This window comes from Octopus bimaculoides, chromosome 10 (assembly GCF_046866305.1).
Source record: "Octopus bimaculoides isolate indiv1 chromosome 10, ASM4686630v1, whole genome shotgun sequence".
Lineage (NCBI taxonomy): Eukaryota > Metazoa > Mollusca > Cephalopoda > Octopoda > Octopodidae > Octopus > Octopus bimaculoides.
The window spans coordinates 55,588,031-55,603,381 of record NC_142937.1 but is presented as its reverse complement, the minus strand read 5'-3'; the positions used below and the strand labels follow the sequence as shown (position 1 = coordinate 55,603,381).

General features: G+C 35.8%; 1 protein-coding gene across 1 annotated transcript in view; it reads left to right on the top strand.

Moving 5' to 3' along the window:
- The window catches only part of LOC106877130 (uncharacterized), a 52,419-nt gene extending 43,296 nt beyond the window's left edge, over nucleotides 1–9,123 (top strand). The window contains exons 3-5 of the mRNA XM_089358687.1: nucleotides 1,527–1,682; nucleotides 3,598–4,218; nucleotides 5,897–9,123. Of these exons, the coding sequence (XP_089214813.1) occupies nucleotides 1,527–1,682; nucleotides 3,598–4,218; nucleotides 5,897–6,234 (1,115 nt within the window). The 3' untranslated portion in view covers nucleotides 6,235–9,123. The remainder of the gene's footprint in view (nucleotides 1–1,526; nucleotides 1,683–3,597; nucleotides 4,219–5,896) is intronic.
- Nucleotides 9,124–15,351: the final 6,228 nt, after the last annotated feature.

Here is a 15,351-nt window from a genome sequence, read left to right as displayed (position 1 = left end):
ATATACATCTACACATATGTATACATGTATGCATATAGATCTATATATATATATATATACATATACGTGTACATATACATCTATATGTATACATATACATCTCTCTCTCTCTCTCTCTCTCTCTCTCTATATATATATATATATATATATATATATATATATATATATATATATATATACATGTATATGTATACATTTGTGCAGATATATATATGCATGTATGTATGCCTCTATATATGTGAGAGTATAGTTTCACTGTAGTAGATTCAGTATGAAAATGAAACCATTAAAGTGAAAGTATCTGTCATTACAGTATCGAAATGTGATTGTTTCAGTTAGTGGAATAGTTTCGTTTTCAAAGTGAAAGTATTTGACATGAGTGTTTTTGTTTCATTTTTAACACGTAATACTTAAATAGTGGATGAGATATTATGTTGCTGTGGGCTCAAACTATGCAAGAAGTTAAACATTTTTTTTTGACTAAAACACAACCGGGACCCTAAGTAAGGCATGTGTAAAATTTGAATGAAATTAGTTGTGTAGTTCTCGAGTTTTAGGGATTCACATAGACATACATTCTCAGGTGGCACGTAAAATACACCATTTTGAGCGTGGCTGTTGCCAGTACCACCTGACTGGCCTTCGTGCCGGTGGCACGTAAAAGCACCCGCTACACTCTCGGAGTGGTTGGCATTAGGAAGGGCATCCAGCTGTAGAAACTCTGCTAAATCAAATTGGAGCCTGGTGTAGCTATCTGGTGTCACCAGTCCTCAGTCAAATCGTCCAACCCATGCTAGCATGGAAAGCGGATGTTAAACGATGATGATGATGATACAAAATGGTATTTCTAGCTGTAGATAGTTAATGTCATTCTCTCTGAGAAAGTTAATAAATTTGGATTTTCACATTAGTAAGTACTTTGATTTCTCTGAGATATAATTTTTTCTCACATTGTAACCTTCAACTTTATCAGAACACTTAGAATTCACAATACTCAGATCTATACACTTATTCACCATATTCAGACTTATACACTTAACTGGTGGGAAAGTTCCACTTTCAGTCAACTTGCTAGCTGTGCCATATTTCATGCTGAAAATGTGTCATGTTTATGTGATAACATTGTGTAATATGTTTGAGGCAGGTGATATCGAATGTTCTGTATTCAGTCTGTTTTGTTTAACTCTAGATCAACCTAGACCAACTAAATCTTATAATTAAAGACATTCCATCTGTGACCACTCCAACTTTTTAGGTTTACTTATAACTTCATCTTTTGTAAAGATGGTAGAGCACAATTTGAAGGATATTTGGCTGCTATTGGTTTTTGATTAGCTTGTATCTTTTGTGATTAATTTAGCTCACATAAGAGAGAAATTTTAAAATTTAGCGTTTCCAGGTAAAAAAAAATTTTTTTAATGTCTCTGTGTTTAGGAACAGTTCTGCTGTGTTTGTAAGTGATGTAGCCATGACAAGTCATTTGGTTAAATCCATAAAGCAATAATGTATCAATGTTTCCATTGCAGGCAGGTTTGTACCAACAGAAGACAAGCCCAACACAAAACGCTTTAAAGCAACATTTCGCTGTGCCTTAAACAGTTTACCCGATTGCAAAGAACTCTCTGATTTAAACCATAAGGGTGGTACGAATGCTTACAAAGTTTACCAATTCTTTTGTAACAGTGAGTATATGTTCTTTGACTTGTCTCTTTGTTAAATAATGATGTAGACACCCACAGAATGTTCTCCATAATATAATCCTTTAACATTCAAATTACTCTGTCAAATGTAAGGCCTATTTAGTGAAGATGTATGGCTTAGTGATTAGGGTATTTGGCTCTCTATCATATGGTTGCGAGTTTGATTCTCAGTAGTGTATTGTGTCCTTGAGCAAAACACTTTTCCATGTTGGTCCAGTCCACTCAGCTGGCAATAATTAATAGTACTTGTATTTCAAAAGGCCAGCGTTGTCATCCTGTGTCTGAATCTTCTTGAGAACTACATTAAAGGTATGCATGTCTTTAATGCTCAGCTATTTACACATTAATTTCACAAGCAGGCTATTCCGTTGATCAAATCAACTGGAACAAATTAATCATGCATTATCGCATATCTCTCAGATTTTGTTGATTTGACTGTCTAGTTTTAGAATGACATTGTAGGCTAGGTGTGATAGACTGGATCTGGCCTGTTAGAACATAAAACAAGTAGAATATTTGGGCCAAATATGGCTAGTTTAAATGCTTAAGGGTTAATTGATATTCCAGCGTTGTGGAAAGAAAAATTAAGCTTCGTTATTGTTCGTAATTTGATTTTTTAATTTGAAAAGTAATTTCTCACAGATATACACAGTTTAGCAAACTGACTCATTTGTATAAATATAAAAGAGACTCTATCTAGTGGAGAATGGTTTGAGTTGACATTGATAACTACAGAGTTTAGCTCAACTCTCCTAAACTAAGTTTAATATAAAAATAGAAGTGTATAGTATCTGGTCATACTTTGATGATGTGATCTGGTTGCTAAGGTATAGTTTGGAAGTGTCTGGTCATACCTTGACATTACAAACGTTAGTAAAACAGCAACACAAAAGTCAAGTGTTACTGAAGTTACACTAATGTATGAAGGTCTGTCTGTGTCCAGCTAGACAAAAGTCATTGTAATAACACTGTGTAACATGATTTTTGTCCTTGGGTAGCAGCTGTTTTTTCCTATTTGCTTTCCCCTATAAAGTATGAAAAATGGCTAACATTTCCTTCAAACTTTGCTTTTCTTGTATTTATTCAAACCTCAAAAAGTCCCTCTCAATACATGGCTATGATGCTCCCCCACTACTCCTGATCAGAGATGCACATTTTGTCAGTTACTAAGGTACATACTCAACTGGTTATGGTCAAGACCAGCAAATCTGTGGTATTGAGCAGAATATTTGCTATAATACTATTTCTGTATCAGCAGCTCAGTGCTGAATCCATCTGAAATGTAATGGATAATAGGTCAGTTTCAAAATGTTGATGTCCAGGTCACAAATGCAAAGTTTGAAGGGAATAATAGTCATTTCTTTTGATTTCTAGATAGAAGCAAATAAGAAACAACACTTACTGACCAAAGACAAAAAAGAATTGAATTTTGTTACACAGTGTAATCACTGCATCTGTAAAACAAGCTATGTATGTAATGTGTCACTTCCCTGCATATGTAGAGTATCTTTGTCTTACTATGATGATTCCCATACTTACACAAACATAGAAGCAAATAAGCAGTGGGTTTAGCACTGGGTAGAGAGCCAGTCATGAACTCAGATATTCAATATTGCAAGGCATCAAGTTTTGTCAGATTTGATTTGCTTGTGATAAAATAAATTCTTGCTGTATAGCAAGTTTCATTTAGACAATTATATCAATTCTTTTGGCACAAATTATTTCGTAAATGGTTAAAAAGTGCCTTATATAGCGTGAGGTGTAGCATAATAGTGTAATAATAATTTCTGGATGAACCAAATCTGAAGCCAAAATTTAAATTCCAGGTGGTATCCATAATTTTTCTGTGGTTTTATACCAACCTTAAAAGAAATGTTTTGTTTTTGTTTATTTACAGAGAAAAATTGTCCATTTAATGAAGATAAAGAAGATGACAAACAAAAATCTCTCTATAGAGAAATCAGACCAAAGAGCCCTCCAAAAAGAAACCATTCAGTGGATTCTTCCATGTCTTGTAATAGCCTTTCTGAATCCGACAGTTCTGAAACTTTGATCAGCGATAGTGAAGTAGCCAATACATTACTACAGCTCCACCGTGGAACAATTCGAGCTCCACCTGTAACACAGACTCCTTGTGACACTTCATCATATTCTAACCCTACTGCTGATGCTGTTGATGCCTTGACCCAGTTAACTCGGTCTGACAGACTTTCTTGTCCTGTACCACTTCCTGTTGTCTCCATTAGCTCACCACCTGAACTTCCAGTCACCACACCTATTGCTGTTACCATCACACAACCCACCATCAATTTACTTCAGTGTGCTGCACCCACTGTAGTACCTCTTACACCACCAGCTGAAGTTCCTCTTCTAATTCAAAATCCTCATTTGACACCACAGAATCCTTTTTTCCCAAAAGTGACCGAGTCCACCCAATCATTGCCAGTTACATCATGTCCCAAACACAAACTTCTGTTAGATCACTGTTATATTGATGATTCTTCATTAAAACCTCAAGGTAAGATTTGAACAATTTTTTCCAAAATTCTTTTATTGTAGAGTTTTACACAAATGGTAGTGAACAAGACTATATTTTATTACTTTTGGAAGAGATTGTGCAAGTTCATAGCATTTTCAGGCCTTCAAAGACTAAGGAATAATCATAGGTAAATGATGTTAACATTCAGTTTGAATTCTTGCAGATGTGCAACTTGAGGCAGAAAATAAGATCAGATAAGAAATTGATAGAAGAGTTACATATAACATATAGGTTTTGATAGAGGGCACTGCATGGTCAGTAAGTTGACAGAAGCGGAGTGTATTTAAAGTAATGGTTGAGAAAAATTAATGCAAGGATTTAATTCAATTGTGACCAGTGATCGGCAAGTGTTGTTAAGAGCCTGCCTCTCAGATGTATCTCTTTAGAATTTCGAAGTTAAATTATGTATGAGTAGGTGCACTAGTATTTAATTATTCCATCGACTTCAAGGTTGATTGAATAATACTAGCAATATACTGATATTATAAAGGTGAGGTGATGACTTAATGGTTTGATGAAATTTATTGGTTAATATCTTAGAGTTTTGATTTAGAAAACCAAAACAGAAGTAGGTGCACTATGTAGTCTAACAATAATCTACTAATATAGTTGGTAGTATATCTCTTCTTTGTTAGTCTGACTTCCTGGCCTGTGCATCTAAGGTAATTAGCTTCTACAGTAGTTTCACTGTCTAATATGTTCAACAGTTCATATTATATATAGTTATATATCTTTTATTTTTAGATTGTTTCAATCATTGGATTGCAGCCATACTAAAGTTTAGTTGAACAAATTGACCCCAATATTTATTTTTAAAATCTGGTACTTATTGTATCCATCTCTTATGCTGAACTGCTAAGTTACAGTACAGGGATGTAAATAAACCAACACTGGTTGTCAAGTGATGTCTGTGTGGAACAAACAAAAACATCAAGAAAAACATAAAATTGACTTCAACACAGTTTCCATCAACCAGATTTACTCACAAGGCATTGTTTGGCCTGGGGTTATAATAGGAAACACTTGTCCAAAGTGCTGTACAGAGGAACTGAACCTGAAACCATATGGTTGCAAAATGAGCTTCTGCACACCATACTGTCATTATTGTGTCTATACATACATACATCCCTCCCTCCCTCCCTTCCTTCCTTCGCTATTATGTCAAACTGTCGTATGTCCAAGTTTGACCAAATGCGTTTTTATTTTTTCAATATTTATTTTTGCTTGCAATAGCTGGTTCTTTTGGTCAAACTATCATATCTCCAACTGCTTCAGATGCCAAGATATCAAAAATTGTCAGATTTTGCTATGGAATGGTGAAACTATTTTTTCATCTTCTGAAAAAGCAACATTTTGGACTTATGACACTTTTACATAATAGCAATGATATATAAGATCCATTTTTAAAAGTTATTTCTTACTCAAAAAATGAAACATGTATTTATGTAATCGTATGTTTAATCCCTTTATATACAGTTTGCTGCAAGGAATTATGAACATTAAATTGCTATCAGTAATAATACATCTTCATTTTAGAGCTGTTAAAGCTCTAAAATATCAAAATCACTTCTCCCAAATAATTTACCAAACTATTATTAATAACTCAAAGTCTGAGATAATAATAAGTAACAAATTTGATTTGTTTGTTTAATTTTAGTGAGAGTCAAAGAAGAGGTGAATGACCCTGGCTATTCCCAAGCTGAACAGAAAACTATGATGCCATTGGTGAAAGTGAAATTAGAAAATGTTGAAACTGGTCATGTGATTCCTGCCACCTGTTGGAAAAACAATGAAGAAAATAACCAAGAAGGAGTTGGAGCTATGACAGATACACACTTCCAATCTTCCTGGAAATGTTATCAACCCACTTCCAATTTACCAACTTGCGCCTCACCCAGAAACCTGCAGGTACTCACTGCTTCACAGAAAATTGAAAATTCTTCTCATCATACTGCAAAATTTCCTGTTAAAAAAAAAAGGACCATATCGTGTTAGATTTATTTTTGACTATTTTCCAATAGTCCAAACATCAGTTGTTAGATTTCTAACAGTAAAAAGTGGGGTATTTTCTGATAATGTTCAGAAGTATTTGGTTGTTGAAAAATTCAGATCTCCCCACCCTTTTTTCTATATATATATAGAATCCCTATTTCATTTACTTAGAGCATTTATCTTTGTTGTAGTTCTTTATCTATAGGAACATTATTTCTAGAGTTTTCTTATTTTCTCTTCTTAAATTGTGATTAATGTTTCTTTGTTCTGTTTTTCATTAAAACTAAAGTGCTACAAAGATTTTAAAAAATTTGTCAGTTGGTTTTATTCTTACATATTCAATGCAACTGTCATCTACAAAACTACTGAAGCAATCATAAAAGGTAGACAGATATTCTACAGAGAGAGGAAACTAACTCTGAAATTGTTTGCATGAATTTTTTTTATCTACTGACAAGCAGAGAGAGAGAGAAAGTGTTTGTGTGTGTGTGTGCATGATTTAAACTTTTTTTTCTTCTACTAAACAGTATCACAGACACATACAGCAATAAAGAAATATATTTGCTTCAAATATTGCATTGATTCCATTTCTACAAACGTTGCATTTGTAGAAGTGGAATCAAGCATATTATTGCTTGACATTCTTTAGTTTTGAGACTAAGAGGCATTTTATGACATTAGTGGCAAGTGATGAGCTCACATTTGCCATCAGCATTGCATTGTTTCCTTGGTGAGTTTATTTCCTTAGTTTACTAAGATACTTTAATTGCTTAATAGTGGAGGAAAACACCTAGCATGAATATTATTTATTTTTAATTCCCTTCCCACATGTGATAGCTCATGGTTTAGTGGTTATGGAATTTGGCTTACAATCAGCAGCAAATTTAATGATCACAGTATCTTTGGAGTGTGTACATTATTTATTTCACAGAACTTTCCAGGCAGTTTCCTGATTTCAACTGTTAGCATTATATAAGAGGATAAAGTATGTCAGTTTTATTTTTCCTCAGCTGTTGGTAGACAGTCTTTTGTCTTTAATGAGTTTGTAATTAATTTAACAGGTTGTTAGTTCTTTGATTTGCTAACATTTGTTGGAGTTTAGTTTTTTAACTTTTAAGGATCACAACATTTTCATCATGGATTCGATAAAAACAACTCTAAAACTCCATTTTACAGAGTTTTGATTCTTATTAGTCATCTGTCCACTCTTCTATGTTTGCATAAGTTCAATGGAACTTGTTGAGGAAGACTTTTCTATAGTTGGATGCCTTTCCTGTTTCCAAGCAAGGTAATATTTACCAAAGCCAGACTGGAAAGTTAATAGCATCACTTGTAAGACAGTGATCAGTGATGTTTGTTTACAAACATCATGTGATGTCAAATCAAGGGTACACGCAGACACACTCACCCACACACATGCTGGCCTTTCAGTTTCTTTCTATCAAATCTATTCACAAGCCTTTGGTTGACCTGGGGATATAATAGAAGACTCTTGCCCAAGGTGCCATGCACACATGGTTGGGAAGCAAGTTTCTTAATGACACAGCCATACCTTCTGTTAATTATATTTTAATCAGGGTTTAAAAGCTATTTTGACTGGATTGCTACTGATTCAGTGACTGCTGTCTTTCTCTTGAAATGATCATCACCATCTCTGGTGCTCACTTCTATTGGTGTATATATATATATATACACACATCATCATCATCTTACATCCCAGATGGAATTTGTTTAGGCAAATTTTTCTATGGTTGGATGCACTTCTTGTTGCTAACCCTCAATTGTTTCATTGTTTCTAAGCAAGGTAGTATTTCCTACCTATTGTAAAAGATGCTTGCCAAAAGTGCTGTGCAGTGGGACTGAACTAAGACCACAGTTTCTTAACCACACAGCGACATCTACACCTATGATTGATGCACACACACACACACACTCTCTATTTCCCTGTTAAAAATATTGGGTGACTTTTAAGAGCCGATTGTGTCTGATATGTAATATTCTGCATCCCACCCACCAAGCTTCAGAGAAACCATAACATACAATCCTTCATACAGAATTTATGTTGAGTTTTCTTCCAAATTGTTTGTTTCTTTTATGAACATTTTTATGTGAAATGCAGTTAGTTGATAATCAATACAGAAACACTTCTGTTTTCCATTATCTTTTTTTTTTTCATGTACTCTTTATTTAGATGCTTACTCTTTTTTCCACAAAAATGATGTTAAGCGCAGTAAACATGTGGGATTCTGTTTTTATTTGATATTGGGGCCAACAATTGTTAATGGCATGTCTTCCAGCTTTATATGCCAAACTTTTCAACTGTCTACTTCAGACATTGATTTGAATTCAGAAAACTATATATACAAACACTAACATATATACGTATATTTTTCTTCTCATTTTATATATAAAAATACAATACCTTTATTGCCAAAAATACTGTATTTTCAGATAAGTCTTAATAAATTGATGATATATCAGAGAAAAAAATAATTGAGATTTGTGTAGGAAAGTAAATTTATTTGCTGTTGACTCCAATGTTGGCGGTGCTTTCATCCCTAATTATCTCATAACTTGTAAAAGAAAGAAATATTTCTCTTCTCTTTCTTTGCATGCCATGTTCTAGTTTCTTTTTTTTTGTTTGTTTTGTTTTGTTTTGTTTGTAATTTTTTTCTCCCCATATTCATTTATTGCATGCTTCTGAAAAACCCAGTATTTCACTTTGGGGCTTCATATAATCAAAATTTTCTTCATTTTCTAATTCTTATTACCAGATTACCTCATTGAATGTAACTTTTTTTTAAACATTGGTGATGGTTTTTTTAAAAATCTTTGGAAGTCTTTCAAATAGATTTGATTTTCAATTTGAAAATATATTGATTCTGTAAAATATATAAGAATGTTGTTGTTTTTCCTTCCCCCTCCCATCATTATATATGTGTTTCTTGCAGATAAACTTTTGTCATATCTACTGAGCATTAATGATGTCCACTCAGACATGTGTGAATCTGGTAGGGATTAAAGACAGTTATTTTAACTTACACAACTCTGATCATGAATTGACCTAATGAAATATTGCAAAATGTTTTATCTGACACTCTACCAATTCACTACCCACAATGACCAGGTGATGGATAATAAATGCCACTGTATATACCAAACTTTACTGCATCATCATCATCATCATCACCAGTTTGCAGTCAGAACGATCTCATAGTAGTGGTTGCTGCTCACCTAGACAGGTCATTTGTGTGTTCAATGTATCTGATTTACACAAATTATGATAAACAAATATATTTAAGAAATTCACTAGTTAAAATGATCATTATTTCAGTGAAAACTCAACTTTAGATGAATGGTTTTACCTGCTCCCAATTCGAGATGAAGTTTTAATTCATTCAAAAATAACAAGTAATTTTACTAAATTCTTCATTATTTTCAATATTAATTAGAATGAAAAGGTTAAATATTTTTTAATTGAACTTGAAACTCAATAAAGATACACAGATAAGGCAAGTCACCAAGGAAGACTTCTGTGTAGTCATTCTACATGTTAGAAATAGCAGTTATATTTCACTCAAATTACACCTTTTGAAGAGGACACAATAACATGGTCGCAAATAAAAACTCTATCTGAACGCAAAGTGGGATAGTCATTGATGGAATGTCCTTGATCATAGATTTGCTTGTTTTAGGTTGACAGATTAAACAACAATACTAGTGAGGAAATATTTTTTGAAATCATTATGTCTAAAGGAAAACCAAACGAAAACATGTTTAGACAAAAACTCTTCCGCTGCTGACAAATGTTTTAAACATTGGCCAAACTACACCCAGAACTATGCTAATAACTTAGGACTGAAATTTAGGATTTATCGGTTTCCTGTAAATGGATTTTGATAAAACTTTTTCCAGCTGGTTTGCACACTATAGCAACACTATTGTTATGTTTTCATTATTCTGTGTAACGTCCTTTCTTTTTTATTCCAGATTCTTCAGTTTTTGGGTGAACCACGCTAATAACTTTTCAATGAAAAGAGCCCATCTAGACATTTTTTTCAGAAGATGAAGGGTAGTGATACATATTAAGCATACATTGAGTATATATTTAACAAAACCATAATAATATTATAACATTTATTGACATAATGAATTATTTAGCCGCATGAGTGCCAATTTAATGGATAACTTCAAAAGCCTTATTAGTCATGGAATCTGCCAATTTCTTAATAGTAGCAGGTTTGACTACCTCTGCTGCACCTTTGATGGTTGCCCATAAGACATCTTTTGACGTAAATTGGCATAAACATCTTGTTTAATGATGGACCAAGAATTTTCAATAGGGTTGAGATCTGGAGATGTTGCTGGCCACACCGTCAACCTTTCATCTTGTATGCCGTAAGACCCTAGTAATGTTTGGGTGGTCGTAGCAGAGTGGGAGGGTGCATTGTCATGCATGAATATGAGATTCCTTAGAAGTGACAGTAGTATGTCATCTAGCCAGGGATCCAAGACCTCCTTCAGGCACCCTAACTGGGCCAACAAGTCTAAACCCAATGATACCAGCCCACATGATTCTGCCACCCTGTTGTTGATGTTGTAAACGTTGGTGATGCTCATCTCCAAAATACACCCAACTCTCAGATCTGTCAAGGGTCGCTCTGGTTTTGTCAGTGTACAGAATACAACTCATATCTAATGTCATGTACTTTTGGGCCCATTGAAGCCTCAAACTCCTGTGACAGGGCGTTAAAGGAGGCAGTTTCAGAGTTTCTTGCACAGAAGCCATGGTCCCGAGGATGCGATTTCTGGTATGTGAGGCAGTGAAAATGGCTTTGCTTGTTTGTCCAGGTTTCCCATGTAACTTGTGGCTAATATTCCTTAAATCTCTAGCTGTCAGAGTCTTTGAAGTCCCACAATCAGATTGTTTCTTCCTTGGCAAGGAGTCCTTCAGGAATCATCTGTGTCCACATACCTAACTTCTCCACAATGACATGAAAAGAGGTGCCTTTAGCACTTTCCTTGACAATGACTGACTTTTCTTCATCGTTAAGGCCTTTTCCACGTCCCATTGTTCTTAGGGAGGAGAGATGCTATTAGCCTGGTTCACCCCAAAACTGAAGAATCTGAATTAAAAAGGAAAGGACGTTACACAGAATAATGAAAACAAAACAATAGTGTTGCCATAGTGTGCAAACCAGCTGGAAAAAGTTTTATCAAAATCGATTCACAGAAAACTACTAAATCCTAAATTTCATTCCTAAGCTATTAGCGTGGTTCAGGGTGTATATATACATGTGTGTATGTGTGTGTGTATCATTATCATTTTTACTGGTTGTGCAACATCAATGGGCATGTACAACAAAGTGTAAATGTATTGAGAGAAAAGTTGGGCATAAGAAAAATCAAATGCAGCATGCAAGAGAGAGGACTACATTGGTTTGGACATGTGGTGAGTATGGATGAAGACAACTATATAGAGAAGTGCTGATCACCGAAAATGGGTGCTATCTGTGGAAGAGGGAGACCCGGGAAGACATGAAATGGAGTGGTAAGGACTGATCTCAGGATGTTGGGCCTCAAGGAGGAAATGACAATGAATTGAGATGTCTGGTGATATGAGGTTCTTGAGAAAACCCACCCACGTCAGCGAACCTGAGTTCTTAGAAGTACTGTGTATTCCTCCCACACATAACAAGAAAACATCACACACCCTACTCCAACAAACCAAACTACATCTCTTCCTCACTTCTTCTTTTTCATGCACTCTACTTATTGCTCACTCCCCAATCCTGTCCTCATGGCCGTGTTCACTTTATCATTGCTATCCGGTAGCCCAGCCCCTCTATATACCCAGGTTTTCACCACTCACTACATTGCCCTCCCCCCATTTTCAACTCCCGCTTCTTTGGCTATGTGCTGCCACTTATATTATGACTTCCGTACCTCAAAGGTATGCCCTGGCACTTACCACCATCTATATCTCTCTTCTTTTACTCGACCATCTCATTTATATTCTGATCCCTGTCCCTTGTGATTATGCCTAGCACTTTGCCACCATCTCTCTCCTGCTCTTCCTTCAGGGTGGGTAACCATGTATCTCCTTTACAGCAGCATGCTTGTTTCCATCCTCATTTTCTCTCTCTCTCTCTCTTTTTCTTTCTCTACCATGTACCTCCTCTTCAGCATGACACCTGTTTCTGTCACTATAACCTTTCATCATCTGACAAGATCACTTCCTCTAATGCCACCTCCCCTCTCAAAGGATCTTTGTCTTGTAAGTTACTTGGTGAGCCTGCCAGTGCTGATGCCATGTAAAAAGTATCCAGCTGTAAAAACCATGCCAAAATTGACCTTGCCTGTGCCATGTAAAAAGCACTCAGTCCACTCTGCTGGGTGGTTGGTGTTATGAAGGGTATCCAGCCATAAAAACACTGCCAAAGCAGATACAGAAGTCTGGTGCAGGCTCCTACTTGGCTGGCTCCTGACAAACTGTCCAACCCTTGCCAGCATGGAAGGCAGACATTAAATGATGATGATGTCATGGTCTGAGTCATCTCCAGCAAGGAGCTGCTACCTCTATACACTGGTGCTTGTATGTATAATTTGGCTTGGTTCCTACAGCTGAATGTCCTTCCTCTTACAAACCACTTTACAGAGTGGACTGGGAACATTTTTTCACAGTACCAACTGTAGGGAGGATGAATAAAGAGACCTCAGAACCCTGTGCATTCTCTGCTCAGCTAGCCAACCACTTTACTTGTACACTGCATGCATTGTATCAAAATTAGAAAGATCCCTTAATTCACTTGTCACTTGGAGGGAGCCCATATGTCAGCTTTTCATTGTTGTCAGTACAAGAATAGTGGTGCCTTGTACACTGGACAATGTAGAAAGTGCTCAGAGAAGACAGACATGTAGGCTAGGGAGGGGAAATAGAAGTGGGATTGGGGGGCAGGGAGATTTCAGCAGCAAGGCAAGAAGTATTGAGAGTACTCAATATGCTGGGGTCTGTACATTTGCTCAGGTGACCAAGAATTGGATTAGACGAGAGAGAGAGTCTGGGTGGAAGAAAGATGCAGTAGTAGGATTTGAACTCAGAGTGTAAGGAACCAAAAGAAATGCTGCTAAGCATTTTTCCGGCATGGTAATCATTCTGCCAGCTCACCACCTTTAATTGTTTCAAATTTTGGGGGAGGGGGTTAGTTGATTACATTGACCCCCCCCCCCCCCATTCTTGACTGGTATTTATTTTATTGACTCTGAAAGACAAAGTTGACCTTGGCAGAATTTGAACTGAGAACTTAAAGCCAAAAGAAATGCCACTAAACATGCTTAGGATTTCTGTCAGATTGCCATCTTAGTAAAAATAATAATAATCCTTTCTACTACAAGCACAAGGCCCAAAAGTCTGGGGGAGGGATAAGTCAATTTCATTGACCTCAGTACTCAACTGGTACTTATTTATCATCAACTCCAAAAGGATGAAAGGCAAAGTCGACTTTGGTGACATTTGAACTCAGAATGCAGAGAAAGACAAAATGCTACTAAGTATGCTAATATTTCTACCAGTTTGTCACCTTAAATGGTTTCAAATTTTAGCACAAGGCCAGCAATTTTAGTAGTGAGGGTTAGTTGATTACATTGATACCAGTGATCAACTGATACTTATTTTATTGACCCTGAAAGGATGAATGGTGAAGTCAACCTCAGCAGAATTTGAACTCAGAAGGTGACGATGGATGAAATGCTGCTAAGTATTTTGCCTGGCCTGCTAACAATTCTGCCAGTTTCCCCCCTTAAATAATAATAACAATCCTTGCTACTATAGGCAGAGGGCTTGGAATTTTGGAGGGGAGTCTAGTTGATTACATCAATTTTGGTGCTCAACTGGTACTTATTTTATCAACTCTGAAAAGATGTTAGGCAAAATCAACATACTGCACCGCATCCCCAAAAATGTCATCATCATTATTGTGGAATAAAATAAAGATTTGTAATTTTAGATGGCTTCATTAATTATCAATGTGATTCTATTGTCTGCTGAATCTAGTAATTTCAGATGAGGGAGTATTGTTATTTCTTAGCCACTGGTCATCCCAGATCGAGCTTACCTAAGTAAAGTTGTTCCAACCTGAACCATCCAGTTTTTCTAGAGGGACATAAAAATACATTATCCAATGTGTCCTTTATGTTTTCAAGACTAGGATATAATTTGGGGGATATTTCTAGCAGGTCTTACTACATAGAGGTTTCCTTGTTACTTTGGTTATATAAATTATATCAGACAGTTGTGGATTTAAGAAGTTCACTTTGTAACCATGTGGCTTAGCGTTCAATCCTACTGCATGCCATTTTAGACATGTGTCCTCTATTATAGGCTTGGGCTAACCTAGGCTTTATCTGTGAAATTTAGTATATGGAAACTGTATAGAAGCCTATCGTGTTTTAATGTTCACTTTTCCATGCTTGCATGGGTCAGACAGAATTTGTTGAGGTAGGTTTTCTATGGCTAGATATTCTTTCTATTGCCATCCTTCACCTGTTTCCGAGTTAGGTAATATTTCCCCATAGTCAGATGTTCTTCACAAAAGATTGGAAGCAAAGGACACAATTGTATGGCAGTGATACTCGTTTACATCTGTCACAATATCAAGATAAAGAGACACTAACATACATGTATACATACACACACACATGCATATGTACATCAAGCTTCTTTCAGTTTCCAAATCCACTCACAAAGCTTTAGTCAACCTGGGGCTATGGTAAAAGATACTTGCCCAAGATACTATGCAGTGGGGCTAAACCTGAAATTATGTGAGCAAAAACAGTGACAGTGTTTACATCAGATACTCAGTGTTTTATTGTGTGTGAAGACCACAAGCAACGAAAAACCTTATTTCATAACAAGACAGGAAGGCTCAACAAATTCTATAATCTTATGTCAACATGGAAAATGCTGAATAAATCAGTCATGTGTGGCTCAAATATTCTACCTGTTTTATGCTCAAACTGACCATACCCAGCGTTTCACACCTACTGTACAATGTTGTTCTAAATCAACACTATCACTTTACACTTCATCAAAATCTCAAAGCCACAACATAATATGTGGTT